The sequence below is a fragment of the Sipha flava genome, unplaced genomic scaffold (genome assembly GCF_003268045.1).
Source record: "Sipha flava isolate LNK unplaced genomic scaffold, YSA_version1 89_pilon_pilon, whole genome shotgun sequence".
Taxonomy (NCBI): Eukaryota; Metazoa; Arthropoda; class Insecta; order Hemiptera; family Aphididae; genus Sipha; species Sipha flava.
The window spans coordinates 665,909-684,557 of NW_020273631.1; the positions used below are offsets into that span (position 1 = coordinate 665,909).

Sequence of the window (18,649 nt, forward strand, 5' to 3'; positions counted from 1 at the left end):
TTTAGGCATCTGTTATCCATGATGAATGCAGTAACTGTATTATATTTATATGCATAAACGCAGAGATAGGCATTAACTAGTTAAACAGTTAAAGTTAAGCTAAAAAATTAATTTTTTTTAAATTTTTAAATTAACTAGTTTAATTGGCAGTTGAAATAACTTAGCTTGTCATAGTAAATTTAAAAAGGATCTATCAAGTAAAACAATTTTGAATTTTTTCGTTTATACGTAAATTATAAAAATATATAAAAATTAAATAATCGTGTAGAGTAAAATGTTGCATACACTGTACATCAGATGTCAAATGAGATTTTGTAGAATGGGGGCCCACCTTTAGCTATTGGGTTCTGGTCATGGATACAGAGTGTTATGTATAAATAATTTTAACTATAAAGACAAATAAATACGGTAGTGAGTGCAGGTCCGGATTAACACTATCGTAGGCACTATGCCCCTAGTCCTTGCAGGGCAGTTGTCCAGTATTTAAATGGTTAAGAAACCTTCTTTTTGGGAGATGAAGTGTTGAATCTCATGCAGTATTAAACTTTTAAAAATAATAATATTTAAAACATTAAAATCAAATCTAAACCTTTATATGATAACTAGGTATTATACATTTTTATACGATAAAAGTTTTAACAAATGTTAAAAAAAAAATTCATTTTAATTCAAAACATATATAATATAAATTGTCAAAAACCATAAAAAAAATGTTTATACCAATTTGCATACTACAAAAAAATCGTAGCCACACATTTTCGTATGCCCAAAAATATTTATAGGCCCTAGGCACAGTGCCTATGCGTTAATACGGCCCTGAATGAGTGGCTCCTTGATGTACAATGTCATAGTATTTTTCAAATACTTTGGCGCTATTACTGTATATTATGATAAAAAGTGCAGTAAAACTGTTTATTATAATTTAGGAAATTACGTAAATATTTCACAAATTTCGCAATCACTTTTTATGCGATTTACATACTTATTAAAAAAAGTAAATTAACTTTTTTTAAACCGAGTTAAGTTAATATTTTTTTCCTTATTAACTTTTAACTTATCGAATTAAATTTATGAATTTATAAATGTTAACTTTTAACTTATCGATCTTGTGTTCTCTTAACTTAACTTGAGTTGATTATTTTCATTATCTTACCCATCTTTGCATATATGTAATACTCGGTAAACAAATTATTCAGAGTAAAGTTATTAATGAAAATTTTGAAACTTTAAAAATAAAATGTAGGTAAATACTCTAGAAATAATCATGACATAAGAATGTGTTAGTGCAGAAACGTGATACATAATATAAGAAAAAAACGAGTTTTTTGAGTGTGATTCAAATTTTTAAATGCCAACAACACGATGATATGACTAACATATTGCCAGCCTCCTCCCAAGAAAAACTTCTAAAAAAAAATTATACAACTAATTAGCACGCGATTCAAATTAATTCGCAAGATCGATCCTGAAATTTGTACAAAGCTCTTTCCCCTTCAAAATTGAAAAGCCATGAGACTGGCAATTACCAAGCTTTACAGATTTTTTTCATCGACAAATGAAGATTTAAGAAAAACACAGATTTCAGGGTAATATTTTGTTTATGAAATAAAATATTCGATGTCTATAATTTTGCATAATGATGACGGAACCATAAATACGAAAAAACCACTGTCCACCCGAGCGATTAAAAGAACCACTGTTGGTGAATTACGGCCCATGTTTATGAAACAGACGTACGAGTTGCGGCCCGGGCTTATAAAACGAACGAATTGCGGTTACATTTTATTTATTGCTTCAAATCAGCCAAACAGCGTTATCCAGAAGACACCGTAAGGTTGGTTGTCTCCCAAAAATGTATTTTTATTATTATTTATAATTTATATCGATTAATCGTGTAATTCATTTTGTGCTTCGCGATGGAAATTTTAAGATCAAATAAAGATAATGAAAAAATTGCTTTAATCGATTATATGTATACAAAATACAAAGAATGTAAACAGTTTATTCAGTGAAAATCTACAAAAAGTAGTTCTTTGAAGTGTCCAAATCAGGGCTTATTTTAAGGTTTTTTTTAGAAGTGCGCAAAACTTAATACTCAACCCCCTCCCCATACTTTCAAAAATCTACCTCTACCTCGACCATGAAGTGGGTAACTACACTTTATTATTGTGAGAAATTGTTTTTAAAGATAGTATTTACAACTGCGCATTTTTCATTTAGAGTTACGCAAAATGTGTTCAACCGTACGTTAAAATAAGTCCTGGTCCAACTATATTAAAAACAACTTTAAACAAAAACAAGAGTGATACCTACTCTCAATATACGAGTAGATAAGACACGCAACAAAAAAGTTAGTGACCAAATCTGATTTACCTATTACATAACAGCATTAGCTATCAACTAAATGAAGGAACTAAGCCACAGATACATAGGAGAATGGCAAAAGTGAGATTTCTTCTTCATTAATCATACTATTGGAATTTCATATTCCATCACAGTTGAAAGTAGTTTATAATAATAATAATAATAGTACTCGTAATTGGAGTAATTAGTACACATTGCAGTTAACTTTTTTACTGCTATACTCATAGGCGTAAACTGGTGAGGGGGGGGCAATTTCTCCCTGGAATAAATATGGAAGAGTAGTGCCCTCTCTGATATTTAACATACCTTGTTTTAAAATAAGTACAAAACAGCTAGTTATAGCTATTTATATATGATTTTTTTTTTTTTAAATCTTAATTTTCAATTTTCGCTTATCTAACATAATATTAGAAAATGAATAATTTTGTATAATAATATGTAGGTAGTAAAGCGGCATTTAGCCGCGGACAGGGTTGGACTAGGCCACTGAGGCATGCCCCGGTGGGCTGCTGTAATTTTGGTTAAATAAAATTACTTAGATTTTTTATTTTTTATTTAATACGTCTATTTTCTGTTCTTAATATAAAATAAAAAATATCGCAATGTAACATGATATTACTAATGGATGCGGTAATACAGGATTAGACAACTTGGAGTTTGAAAATTGAACTTATTTAATGTCGCGATAGGCCGATTGATAACAATGATTTCATCACAATATTTATAAATAGAAAAATTGTAGGAAATTTTAATACAAAAGATGTGTACAATATGTTAATCATACGACGTACCTACCGTTCGCGTTTGTTCAAACATTTAACCAAAAGAAAATGTTGATATGGGTAGACACGGTCGTGCAAAGTATGCAATAGGTAACGAAATTGTTTTTTCGATAATAATTTTTATAAAATTTATTAAACTTTTATTTCAAAACATTTTAATAGTTTTGACGTTCAGTCAATAATAAGTCTGTAACTAGTTTCCAAACTTTCTGTTGACTTCAAGTAAATTATTACCGGTAAGCAATTATTTTATTAAAAACAATATGTTCTAACTCGGTGGTCGGCAACCTTTATGGACCTTTAGGTCACATTCACAAATTAAAAATAGTTCTAGGGTTAGACAATATAAAAAATGTATATGATACTCAACGACATTTGCTAGTTTTGAAATTTACTGCGGGCCACATAAAAGAGACATTAGTTGTCGACCCCGCTATTCTAACTCATTTAAAATTAAATATATTAACATATTTAAATTAAATCATTTTTTATGATGTAAAATTTATCTTAATAGGTAGTTCATTATATCAATATTATAGATAAGATACATTATGCGTAAACTAGATTTATTTAAGGTAAAACATTAAATCTGAAAATATTCAAATGTATTTGTGTGATTATTGTTTTTTGAGTTACGAAAATACATTTTCACAGTGGCGTGACTGGGAAAAAACCTAGGGGGGCAATACATTTATTATTACCAAAACCCTGACCCCTGACACCCCTCCCCCTCACCAGTTAAAACCTTTTTTTATTGTATGTACTCATATTTTATACACTATATCTAATTGTTTGATTTTACATAAGTCTTTTAACTCATTTCATGGTTTAGATAAACATAAATTGTTGGTAGCATGTACTAGGTACCAATATTGTTAAATAATACCCATATGAGTTCATTAATAAAAGGTTCTATTTATACTGTTGGATTATCTGGGGGGGAGCAAAATTATACCTTCATCTCTCATATAATTGTCAGAGGAGGCACTTGCTCCCACAATTACGCCACTGCATTTTCAGTTAAACAATAATTTGATTAGGAATCTACCTACTTATAAAGTTCCATTGAGGCCGTTCAAAATTATTTTGCCCGGATCGAGCTACAGAGCTTATCCAACCCTGGCCGCGGACACACTTTTCATCAGTTATGTAATTATATATTTGCCCCCTAATAAATTTCCAAGTTATGCCCATGGCTATAGTTTTTAGTAGTTGACGTTAGCACACATTGCAGTTATAACAAATTATTGAATATAAAATATTTCAGTTGCATGCGTTATTTATATAGTATACAAATAATAATTTAACTTATAAAACATAATGGTTAAACAAATTATTTTATAATAAAATTATTTATTTAAATTATTGTGTAGGTATTCATCTTACAAGTTCAAATAAAAACTATTTCATTTTTAAAAAAAGAGTGATATAAAGTAATTGGCAAATACTATTTGATTCACATAGACAATTATAACAATATCCAATAGTTATAATAATTATTGAAATTTCTACTAAGAATAAATGTTATAAATTAAAATATATACATTAATTTTATATTTAACTTATCACTTTTTGCTTATGGACCATTTTTATTATTATTTTCTATTAACCACAAACAAAACAAAATTACTGAAGTTAAATAATTTAAACAGAAATATACAGTGAAAAGTAGAGATTTTATGTATTAAGGTTAAGTTCATTATATAGAAAAAACTTCTTGTTTTATATATTGCAACACTATTAACAAGTGTAAATCTATAGCAAAATATTGGTACGCAAAGGTAAGCAATTATTATTTGGTCTAGTGTCTGTATCACTAAAAGATGAAGAGGATCCAGAATTTGAATGACTTCTACTACCAAAATGCAATTCAGATAGAGAATTATCAACATTTCTTTTTCTTTTTCTTAGTTTTTTCTTTTTAACTTTCCTTTTATTCTTATCTAAAACAACGGTATTTTTCATATGCATAGTTTGAGAACCACTAGTAGGAGTGAATGAATCATCATCATCAGAAGAAGAAGAAGAATCCAAATTAATCCTTCCTCTTCTTAAACCAGCTGGATATGTCATTCGAGACAAATGTACAGGACAACCAGATATAGATTCATTGATAATAGGTGAAAACAATCTTCGCCTCCTTAAATTATACCTATTTAACCAAAATAAAAAAATTATTCTAATGCACAACTCTCAAAAAAAAAAAAAAAAGATTTCCTTACCTATTATTTGGTCGGTCTAATGAATCTCGAATACCAGTAGATGTGGATGGTTGGTCCCTAGAAGAATCTAATGTTCTAGGAGGAAGATAAGAGTGACTAAGAATTTCAACATCCGAGTCTTCATTTGTAGAACTAACAATAATAATTTCCTGTCCATACAACCGTGAGTTAGTTTCAACTTCTTCATCATCTGTATCTAACACAATAGTTTCAGAGAATCTTGGATTTGGTGGAATTGGAACTGGTGAAATTATTCTTGGTGTTTCTTCAAACACATCTGATACATTTAATCCTTGATATACTGTTGCTGTTGGAATGATTGGTCTTATACTATAACGCACATTACGGTCATAACCAATCAAGTCATATGGACTATGGGCATAATTGTACAATTCATGAACAAAATGCGCTGAATGATTTCCAATATAAGGTCGTAAGGAGCTAATCATATACATATCTCGAATATCATAACTTGAAACTGATTGCATAATCAGAGTGGTTAAATTATGATCATTGACAGGTAATCCATGCCTAATAACTCCTTCTGTTCTTTCGACTGTTCTGATGGCTGTAAGATCTCTAAGAATGAAATCATGTAATCTATAAATCTGTGCTTGATTTTCTCTAAAAAAAATACATAACAAAATTTTTTTTTAGAACACAATACATAATGACAATGATTGAATAATTTTCTAATACAATCCAGAATTAATCAAGTCTTGAATTACAATTGAATATTATATTGTATTTATTTAAATTACCTATAAAAATTAGTACTACAATCTCTATATCGACCACTTAAATCGGGTAATGGATCAGCCCATAAATTTTCACTATACACTCTTATTCGCATTGTTTGTCCTAAAATCAAAATAAATATAAAATCTCAAGAAGAATTATTAATAGATCCTAATAAAATTTTACCATGTGGTAAGTCAATTCTTGGATGGAAACGAACTAATTGTGTATTTGAATGCATATTAAAATCTATATTAAAATCTGGATCATTTGTTTCTGAATTACTTAGCTGATGCAACAGTCTCTCATTTCTTCGAACAATATCCAAAAACAAATTCATCCTGAAGACACTAGAAAATCAATTAACAATAAATACATAATTTTTTCTTTAATAACATAATATTTAAAAATACAGACATAACATACAATCAATAAATTAAGGATCGACAAGAATAATGTGCTATGTAACATTTTTTTCGCATTCAATTGTTTTTGTGAAATAATGAACATTTTTTATAAAAATTACTTAAAATTTCATAAACATAAATATGATATTATTTTGTTAAACCATTAAGAATATGCTTTACAAATAATACTTATAAAAAATTTTAATAGGTACATTTTTTTTTTTTTTTTATTTGTTACTGTACAATTTAAAAATTGCTACATAAATATTTCCGTTAACCATTCAAATATATATGCTTCATTAACTACATCAATTGAATCATATTCAGAATTACTTTAAGACTATAACATTGCCAACACATTTTATTTTCTCAAATATATATTATAGATATATATTATAAACCCAAAAAAAATGACAATGTATCATAATACTAGCTTTAGAGATAAAATTAAATAATAATTAATAAAAGTAAGATGTTGAATTTTATTATAAAAATACCTGTTGTTATCAGCATTAGAGTAAAAGACTGTTGCTGTTGACCTAGAAAAACATAAATATTATAAAATAATATACATAAATATATATTATAAAATTAGAAAAAATATTCTTCAGTATATTTTTCAATATTTACACCAATTTTTAAAAAAATGATACTCACGAAATTTCTGCAATTTGTCTTGGAATTTCAAAAGTTTCATGTGAGCCCTGATCATTAAATGCATGGTATATACATTTGAATTCTTTTTTGCATAATGGACATGATGGCTGGATCTAAGCAAACAATTAGAATAAATTATATTTATATTTAATTTGTTTAATATTTATCTACAATCAATTTATTATCACATTCTCTCGGTTAATTATAGAGATGGGGAATAAATACAACTATTAGATACTAATATAATCCCCATTTTAAATATATATTTTTTTTCAAATACTCAGCTGATTTAATAATTAGATCAAAAAACAATATGTGAAAATTAATTTAACCCTTCGATAGTCACCACGGGGTATTTTAATACCCCAGACATGTTAAAAACGTTTATTCTTATAGAAAGAACATATGCACCTCCATCACCGTGATATCATTTTTGATTAGTTTATTAATATGATAGCATGATTTTTATCATTATCATTACAGTATCAAATGATAAACAGTAATTCAAAGTGAAGTCTGGAAATATTTTACCCCAGGTGACTACTTTAGTTTTAGATCATTTGAAAATTAATTTATAAAATAATTCCAATTTTTACAGAATTATTAAGTTTTTAATTATTTTCATTACAAGTTATGTATTTTTAAAAATTGTTATATTTTTCAAAAAGAGTTTCTTTTGAGAATAAATATTTTTATTCTAATTTTATTATAAAAGTATACTGAAAAGATAATTACATTATATTCATGATATGGTTCCTATTTAACATAAATTAATAAGTAATAATAAAAATATGTTGTATATGTTATCCAAAATAATAATTTAAATAATAGATTACTATATTAATGTCACATAAAAAATAAAATAAAAAACTAGAAAAGTAATTAGCAATATTTAATTTTATAATTATATAGAATAAATGTTAATATTACCTTTGAAATATTTAATAAAATCGCATTTAATTATTTAAATAATAATTATACCTATATGTAAGACACATATTTAATAAAAAATAATAAAATCTATGAATTTATTAATTACAGAAATAAGTTTAATACATGGGGTATAATATTACCCCGTGTGATTAAAATTGTTCAGGTCAACAAGGTGACTAACGAAGGGTTAAGTAATACACAATTTATATAAAAAAAAAAATAAAAGGAAATATTTACCTAGCATATATATATATATATATATATATTAGGGTGGTCCTTAGTTATAGAAGAATTTTTTTTTTAAATATTCTTTGGCCAAGTAACCACCACTTTGTTCATTATAATCAGTAAGTAATTAGGGCTAAATTTGGTCATGATAACTCATCCCCTTTCCATGCCTCAAGAGGGTTGAAAATTTGTCATAGAGGGTAATTTTGTAGTTTTGTGAATTTAACTTGAAAGCTATAGTACTTAGCGAAAAAAATGTATAGAAGGTTAATTATATATTTTAATGTTGCTCATAAAATATATATTTAAAATATTTGTCATAAGTCTGTAATTTTCCAAGAAAAATAGTAAAATACAAAATATTTTATTTATTTTGCAAAATAGATTTTTTTATATTTATTCAAGTATATTTGATAAATATAAAAAAAACGATAACACTTCTTACATAAAAATCAAATAAAATTTAATTTCCTGAAAAAAGTGAATTTTGTAATATCCGGATTTATGTAAATTAGGCTAATATTATAGCAGTTAAAATACAATTTTATTTTAAGAATCCCATTTTAATACATAACATATTTTTTACATCCAAATGTATTTTAATTATTTATTATGAGTTTTTTTTAAAACTTCATGAATAAATCCCGGGTATTCCTTCCTATTAACTTGAACAACCTAAAATTATAAATAATACATTATAATAAATTCCTAATTATTCCTAATATTCCACAAGCATAAAATACTAAAAAATTATCTGTAACATGCATTGATTTTGTCCCTCTTGTTTATAAATTTGTTGTTAAACTCCTCCATCAATTTCACACTTTTTTCTGCACTACGATTGACAACTTTTAATGTACTTATAATATTCTTTGCTTCTTTATATTCGGTAGTAGTTTTTCATAAACTTGGAGCCTTATGTAAAAAGTCTGGAGAAATACGAAATCTTTAAGTACAAAAGGTTGAACGTCATCAAATTGTAAAACAATTTTTTTAAGACTTTTTCTTGTTCATCAGCATTGATTTCTTCTTTGTTTATTTTCAATATTCGTTTTGCCATTTATGATTTTGTATTGTCATCAATGCGATCATCATATAAAGAAAATACTGCACACTTATAATTTATGTACCAAAAATGGTTGATAATTTTTTATTATTGCTACTTCTCCTATTTATTATTATGTGTTGTATTCTTTTTTTCTTTCTTAGGTTAATCAGCTGCTAGGACCATCCCGTCTCATAACTAATTCTCCAGCCATCTCTATTCATCATCAAATCCTTCCAATTTGCTCCGCCTTCTAAATCTTCTACACTCCTCTTAACTAAATCTTCCCATCTCAATTTTGGTCTTCCTAAGGATCTTTTTCCTACTTGGTTCTGTTCCAGCACTATTCTAAGTAAAGAATTCTGGCTACGCATTGCATGTCCTGCCCATCGCAACCTTATTTTCTTGATTGTCTTTGTTATATTATTTTCATTAAAAATTTCTTGTAGCTCTCTATTTTTCCTTCTTTTCCATTTTCCTGTGTTGTCATATTTTATTGAACCGAAAATCTTCGATTTTTTTTTTAATACAAAATAATAAAACATCTTCTACTACATATTTTAATTCTTCAAACACTTCTAGGTGTGATAAATCTAATATATCTTCTATGTATTTGCTAAAAATAATTGTTTCTGAAATTATTATTTTATATAATCCAAATATTACTACAATACAATGGTTATTCCACAGAAAAATTAGCAATCACCTTTTTTAGAATATTAAATTTTATTTGATTTTTATGTAAGAAATTGTATCGTATTTTTAATATTTTTCTTGGAAAATTACAGACTTACAACAAATATTTTAAATATATATTTTATGAGCAACATTAAAATATATAATTAACCTTCTATACATTTTTTTTCGCTAAGTACTATAGTTTTCAATTTAAATTCACAAAACTATAAAACTACCCTCTATGATAAATTTTCAACCCTCTTGAGACATGGGAAAGGGATGAGTATCATGACCAAATTTATTCCTAATAACTTACTAATTATAATAAACAAAATGTTGGTACCTGGCTCAACATTTTGACAAGTGTGGTATAAATGTGGTATAACAAAAACCAACTTTACTGTTTAATAAAACTAATAGGATATAAATAACTATGAATGAAATAATACAATAATTAACTCACCGTTGACCATCGTTTTAAACACTCGAAACAGAACAAATGCCAACATGAATCTGAATAACATTTATTATTTAACTCTTCAAGACAAATTGAACAATTTGTTTCTGGTGTGCTAGGGCGTACTGCTATATCATCATCTGAAGATACATCAACTACACTAGGAATTTCACCAAATAATTCAGGTTTTAGGTTTAAATCCATGTTGAATCACCAAATTTTAATTCTAAAACAAAAAAAAAAGTACTTAGTTTTAATAAAATAAATCCATATTTGAATCCTTCAAAATAATCAAGTATAATAAATAATATAAATAAATAAGTAGTAATTTCAAGTAATACAATATATAATCAAAAATATGAACTGATGACAATTATACTGTACCTGAAAAATAGCATATTCATTTACTACTAAAAGTGTATTTAATTCTTATATTAATCTATATTATAATACAAAAATACATTATGCATTTACCATAAAATCAAAATATTAGTTACTTTTTTATTAATAATCTTAGTTAACATATAGTTATAAATTATTCAGTTTTTAGTATTTTTAAATTTTTGTACACAATTAATTTTTTGTGCACAACAAATTTGATAAATAGTTACATATATTTTAAATTAGAACATCAAACAAAAAGGAAATACCAAATTAATTATTCATAATTAAGTTTATAATTGAACCATAAAGTAAAGTGTGCAATGAAATGGAAATAATAAACAGTTTCAAATATAATAGTTTATGAAATAATGACATAATAATTTTTAAAAAGCTATGTATCATACTATCCATATTAGACATTCTTTATAAAAGTATAGGTACTATTATTTAAGCAGATATCTAGGTTGCTTCTTTTTTCTCTACACTACACATTTTAAAATGACTATGACCTAATAATATATATTATGTACCGCACAAAATATAATGTTTTCATCATGGAAAGAATAATTTATCATTTATTAAGCAGTATTATTCATTTTTTATAAAAATTGCATATAATAATGTTTTATTGTTTAAGAAATCAAATATTTAAAGCTGAATGCCATAATATCTATTGACTATGAATGCCTAGACTAATTTTAGATAAACAATTATCAGGATGTGCTGCCTCCAAAAACAAATGGCACTCCTGACGATCATTAATTGTATACTTAAGTATAAGTACACAATAGTCCCCCTCTCTGGGGTAATTACATAATATAATTTAAATAAGGTTGCTAGCAGAAAAGGAGAAAAATTGAGAATGTGACAGGAAGGAATTGAGAAAAAACTAGTATTGATTGTATGGTAAACGAAGGACTGAAAAAGATAGTTGAATAAAGATAATAAAGTTTTATTTATAAATTTATAATAAAACTCTGAATAAAATTAAAATTATATTAAGTCTATAGTAAAATTTAAAAAAATATTAATTTTTTTGCATTATCAACAAATTAAAATTATACTTTACTAAATTGCAAGAAACCAGGTGTTTAGGGAATATGGACTGCAAACTTATAATTATAGAGCGGATTTTTAGGTTCTCAAAAGATTAAAATATGATGCTAATATGCTCTAAAAAAACTCTAAAATAATCTCTAAATATTCCTTTAACTTGTAAACATAATTATTTCAATAAAAAAAATAAAATTACTGTTATGGGCCATTCCTTTGGTAACAGGTAAATTATTTAAGTATAAAAATTTAAAACAGTTTATACTGGAGTGTAAATATAATAAAGTTATATATAAAAACAAAATAGTTAAATAAAAACAATGAACAACTTGTATGCACTATTCCTTGGTAAAAGATAAATTATTTAAATGGAAAAAAATGGATAATAGTTACAAAGGAATATAAATATAACAATTAAATTTTTTTTTTCCTAGAAAAATCACAACTCGAGAAATTAATAAAATATGCTATTTTACGAACAATAATTGAGTATATTCAAAAATATTAAAATAGGCTAAATATTCTTAAATGTCCAAAATATGCTAAAATATGCAAAATAAATGTTTTCCTATGAACTCTATAATGGATAAATTGTCCACATTTTTTATCCTTATTAATCTGCATAAAGCCAATAAAAATAGGTATGTAAAATCCTAGATCCACTTTCTACTTATAATCTTATTAACTGATTAAAAATCAATATATTTATAGAATGCCTAAAAAAACCAGCTAATAAAAATTGTATGATTTGCTAGTGATAAAATTATTTTATATAATTCAGATTATAAAATTAATCCAACTTTAAATAACTAAATTAATTAAAAATAATATATATTATAACTTAACATAACTATGTAAGTATTAAGCACATACTAGTAATAGATGTTTTTTTTCAAAATAGAAAAGGATAGAATCACAGGTATTAAGTACAAATTATATATTTAGCAAATATATCAGATGATTATCAATTTATACCATAAAACACATAAATAAACAATTATGTGAGAAAATGAAATTAAAGTAGCCACATTTCTTATACAATTTTAGGGTGTTATAATTAAACATACATTCTTTGAGTATTCTGCTTTAAGATATCTATTATTTTAATTGGGTTTACTGATTGTACTAATAAAGTGTTTTAATTTTGAAATGTATTTAATAAGATATCCAAAAAAGAAATATCACAGTAATATGCTATTTAAGTACACTTATTTAAGAATAATTATTCAGAAATTTAGATTTCATAGTTATTTTCATTGTACATACTTGGAACAAAAGATGCAGTGCTAGTGCTAGGGGAGGACAAATGGGACATCTTAATACTGTGAGACACACTGACATTTTATATCAACATATTATAAATTTATATTATTCCTATCACCAGTTATTTGAAAAATGATATCTAAATTTAGCCATAGTACAAAGTACAAAGTAAATCATTATAGATACAATGAAAGTGTAATATTTTGACGAGTAAGATTCCTACAATAAACAATAATATAAATATTTATTATCTTTATAGTTATTGTTTAAAATTCGAATAAAAACAGTATTTTTTAAAAAAAAAAACTAGAATTTTGCCCCTCTCTGAGGACCTAAAGCTAACACCTATATCCAGGGCCCCGTAATACCTAGCACCGGCACTGAAGAAATGTAATTAGAACACTGCTATGATTATAAATTTGAGTAGAGATTCATGTAAATAAGATTTTTTTTTCTCTATATTTAACATATCAATTTTTGTCTTTTATACTGATACGTTAAAAAATATACGTAGAAGACTACATGCTACATCTACCAGCTATGCTACTACTTAGTAAACTAGATATATACCAAAAAGTTACCTAGGTGGGAAGCATATTATAATAAAATTATTTAAAACATTTGAAGTCTGATTAACATTTAAAATCTAATGTTACATGCAACATGGGTTATTTTTGTAGATATACCATAAAATGTTACATAAAAAAAAATGTAAGATTATGATTGAGATGGGATATTGTTTGTAATTTATATTGAAAATAGCTAAAACGAGGATCACAATTACAGTAATATTAAGAGTATATACTCTATGCAAAACTATGCATTCCATAATTTTCAACTATCATAAATTAACACAATTAACCGCCCAGAAAGCAAAATCGCTATAGCAATTGTGTGTCTAGACACATCTACCTGATATTCTTTCGCCACAACAGCTCTGAGATATGTAATTATGATAATACTCAATTTCAGCAAACATCAGAAGTAAAATAATTGATTAGAGCAATTGAAATTAACATTAATTAAAACTGTAAAAATATATTTTAATTTTTTAGGTTCTTATGAAGTATTTTAAATTATAAGATAATAGTTATACAATAAATAATTTTCAAATCAAATTATATATAAAATGTTGTCAAGGTAAGAAATTTAAATATTAATTATTCATATAAATAAATAACCAATATGTCATTTTAGAACGATAATAAACAATAAATATTGTACTGTTATTTAATACCTCGGTAGGTTTTTTTTTTATTTTAAAGAATCCATCATGAGCAAGATATTTAACTGATTTAGATGGAGTAAACAATAAAATGCATTAGATGAACAGTAATAGCGACAGGGATGAGCCAAGTAGGGTCATAATCTTACCTAAAAATCCCTGGCCCCACCACTGACCTAACCTTGGACAAAATAAATATAATAATATAGTCATTTTCTATAAGCAGAATTATTTTAAATCTTGAGCATACAGAATGCGGTTTGTCATGGCGATCAGCAATATTTGCCCTTGCCGGTAGGGTGATTAAGTTGTATTACGTAATATCAGACTATCTCTGTTACACAGAGGGCAGGACAGTTTAGATTGTGATGACAGGCGATAGAGTTGTATAAAATTACCAAATAACACACAAGCAGCTTCAACAATACTGCAAAAAAAAACTCAATAATTAATAGAAAATGTTAGAAAATATATATGTATTCTTAAATGTTAAGTTTTAGTATAAGAAACATTATTAGTTTCACTAGGTCATGAAATTCCTCTTAACACTCTTGTGACTTGTGAAAATATTGAAAAAAAAACAATCTTCATGATTGAAGTTAATTACAGAGGCAATGGTATTCGTAAAATTGTTCTCTTTTCCTATTTATTTTATGCACCAAAATACATATCATCCTTTTATTATTAAGGACAAGTAATAATAGAAGTAGTTTCTCATCAGAACTTGACATGTTATAATATATAGAGACCGTAAAAACAAATAAAATACTGAATATAAAAATAAAAGCTAGTGGATAATGAAACGTATAAACTGTATACAAGGTTTCACTTGACTAAAATAAAATGAAATTCTTTCTCAGTGCTCTACATAATACCGCATTTTGTGTGCGCCAATAGATGTAAATGAATTGACCGAAAAAAAACCGGAACATACAACTTAAGTGATAAAAAAAAAGAAAAAAAAATCCAAACCTAAACTCACCGAACGAACAAACTGATGACAGCAGAAGAATTAAAATAAAATAAAACAACATAATCTTTGACTTACCATTTACGGAGAAGGATTTCCACTCGTGCACACACAGCAGACGTTATTTGTGTTTACCCAGACAGCACTACACGGGCAAGCCCATGACGGTACGATGTGCCAAGCGTGAAAAATATGTACATACGCCCGTCAAAGAGGCCCCGAAATATGGAGGCTACGGGACATCTCGTACGAGTAAGGTGCACGGCGCAGAAACAGGTTCGCAGCCGACCACTACCGCCGGGGCCCCGTTGCCGAGCACCAGATAGGGATAAACAAGGAAATGGTGTAACGAACGGACGACGGTCCCGACACGAGGACAACGAGCGAAGAGCAGAGCATACAACACCTGGGCACCGCGACAAGTGCCGTCGATAGAGAATAACGGCCGCGAGACGCTAGCGGGCGAGCGACAACGACTCCGCTGGTTTCAGGGAGAGAAAAGACAGACGTTGGCGGATGCATGCAACATTCGATTCACAATCACTGAACACAGCGCTCGGTATTCACCACTTTATCAATACTACAGCGAAACACAGAACGCTCGCTCTGTAATCGCTACAACGTTAGCCCCCCCGACAACGAGGAGAGTAGTGCACGATAGGTATCCTGATGGGAAAATGTGGTACTGCCTATCCGATTGCACATTACTACGTGCTCCGTAGTGACACGATGTACTGTGCGTGTGCCACGGTGACGTCACTAAATCACTTCAGCTCGTCCGTTTAACTTAACCTACAACTTGTGTAGGTGTGACCAATGGTCTGTTGGCAACAATGAATCGCGCGACAGCTGCGAGCTCACTCGTGGTCGCGCACCATTTCCTGGGGCCATTATCACGTCCGTATGTTTTTCATCGTGGCGGTCGTAAAGACCCGCGACCATGGACATAATTTATAAATGTATTATATCTATGGTCACGACGTCCAATGCCCAAAGGCGTTATGATTGTGTTCTCGTGTCGCTGGTACGAACCATAGAATAATATTACTAATATTACTCTATGATACGAACCATGATACATTTAATCGTGGTGCAAACCATAGACCCTATACTCAGTATAAGATCTATGGTGCAAACCACGGTTGTAAATAGTAGGGACGGAAATTACAACTCATTCTACTGAACTGAATCTTTCAACTCACTCCAGTGTAATGAGTTGAATCAAAGAGTCGACTCCCAACTCTTCAACTCTTTGTTTGAATCAGATTACCACTACTCTAATCAACTCTTCAAGTCTCGAGTCTTGATTCGACTCACAAGTTTACAGTCCATTACCACTGTTACATGCACAGTTTAAACCGATTTAACGAAATTCCAATTAGCCATTTCCCGGAGTTAATTGAATGTAAATGGCTGTTAATTCGATTTAAAATCAATTCGGTCTACCTAAAACGGTTTAGTTAATTCACATTTGAAATGCGCATTATAAATAACTACGGGAGTACAAAATGCATGTAAACGCATCGATGCGAAATCACAACTACAACCAAATCAGTTATCAGTTGTAAATATTCATTATTTTATTAGGTGATAATAAAAAATAATTAGTTAATAGACAATAATACCGTATTTCAGTAGTAACTAGTAGGTTGATTAAAAATTGAAGTTAAGTGAAGTTACACACTGCGATTTTACTTTTATTATATCTATTGAAAAACTATATAGGTGACTGTACTTATCATACAATTACTATACAGTATACGTTATGAGTGAAGTAACTAAAAAAACTCGCACTAATTAGCCCGAATCAACCGTCTTATGTATGCTAGATATATTTAAAGAAAAACATTTGGATAGTCATTTGGATCATACGAAATAATGAAATTCTGATATATTTAAAACCGTTGAAAAGTCTATTAATAACTATAAATTAATAATTATGATGTTATCGCATAACCACAATCATGCCATCTATGTAATAATTAATATTTTCATGGGGGAAAAATTAGATTAATTCGAATTAAGTTAAATCAGTTTAAACTGTGCATGTTAAAGTTGCAACGTAAACTGGTTTGGTGGATGTGTATTATACTAATACGGTTTTAGACGCGCATTTATACAGGTACTCTAGTTCGAATCGAGTTCATTTGAATTAATGGATGCATGTAAACAAGATACATATTCGTGAATGGCTTATCGTAAATGAAACTAATTATAAGCGTAAAAAGTTACGAAATTTTTTCAGAAAGTAGGAAATCATGTTTTATAAAACAATAGAAATATTAATATGGTGGCGACGAACACGGCATTACACTGCCGCGATTTGTATCACAGTCCACAGATTACGTTTTCTTTTCTTATCTGTGAAGGCGTGGGTCGCATTGTTGCAGGATTTACGATATTTTAGTCTTACACTATTAGTACTTACCATTGGCACAATGAGTACTTATACCTAGGGATGTGTAGTTCATGAGCTTGTCGACTCTTAAAAATGAAGTAGACGAAACGAATCAGAGTTACAAGATTTGGCGACTCAGTGAGTCACTAACTCAGTTAAACAATCAATTCACAACTCACAACTGTACTACTGTAGATACACGACTCTCGACTCCTTTGATAACGGTTTGCGAATCCAAACAGAAAATGTAATACCAACTTAAACAATAGTTCACAATGGTGTAAGATTCATATATCGTAAATAGCTCAGTAAATCCTATAACAATGTGATGTTTCATAGTATATTACCATTTTACTATATTATCATTATATTTCATGTAATACATATTTCACTAATTTATAAATATTTTATCATTTCATCATTCATACGTCTTCTTTGTACGAAAATACAAGAAATTATTTTAAAATTAGATCCAGAAACTTCTATCTCTATTGGAAAAGCTTAAAATATTATGCAAAATGAAACATTAAAAAATAATTTAATTTTTATCTCAGTGAATTTTAGTTTTATTGCAAATAGAGTTAAATAATTAGAAACAAAAAAATATGTCCTTAAATGATAGTATGCAAATAATGTTGATGCCTAAAAGACGACATTTAACATTTAATAATTTAAAAGATATTGTAATAATTTAATGCAACAAATAATTTTGATAATTTAATAATTATAATTTAAATATTTGGATGTTTTTAGCATATATTTTATAAATTATACTTACATATATATGTACTGTGTATGTACTATATGTATTTATTGCATATAAATCCGTTCCCTAGTGATAAGAA

The 18,649-nt window shown here is 27.8% G+C and overlaps 1 protein-coding gene across 2 annotated transcripts; it reads right to left on the minus strand.

The window, feature by feature from the left end:
- Positions 1-4,726: 4,726 nt before the first annotated feature.
- On the minus strand, positions 4,727-17,969 carry LOC112693671 (E3 ubiquitin-protein ligase Topors). 2 transcript variants are annotated; one of them, XM_025568853.1, is made up of 8 exons: positions 17,835-17,969; positions 10,518-10,737; positions 7,171-7,283; positions 7,011-7,052; positions 6,293-6,456; positions 6,130-6,229; positions 5,369-5,992; positions 4,727-5,298 (listed from the first exon to the last, which is right to left on the minus strand). In XM_025568853.1, the coding sequence occupies exons 2-8, from the start codon at positions 10,713-10,715 to the stop codon at positions 4,902-4,904; spliced, it is 1,638 nt and encodes a 545-aa protein (XP_025424638.1). In that variant the 5' UTR covers positions 10,716-10,737; positions 17,835-17,969; the 3' UTR covers positions 4,727-4,901. The 2 variants fall into 2 exon arrangements, with proteins under 2 accessions (XP_025424638.1, XP_025424637.1); XM_025568852.1 differs by lacking the exon at positions 17,835-17,969 and adding an exon at positions 15,485-16,085.
- Positions 17,970-18,649: the final 680 nt, after the last annotated feature.

Coding starts and splice junctions, on each gene's coding strand:
- LOC112693671 (XM_025568853.1), bottom strand. CDS start 10,715: ATGGATTTAAACCTAAAACCTGAATTATTTGGTGAAATTCCTAGTGTA. Junction 6,457..7,010: donor TCTAATGCTGATAACAACAG/GTATTTTTATAA, acceptor TTGATTTTCTAG/TGTCTTCAGGATGAATTTGT. Junction 5,993..6,129: donor TGTAGTACTAATTTTTATAG/GTAATTTAAATA, acceptor TATTTTTTTTAG/AGAAAATCAAGCACAGATTT.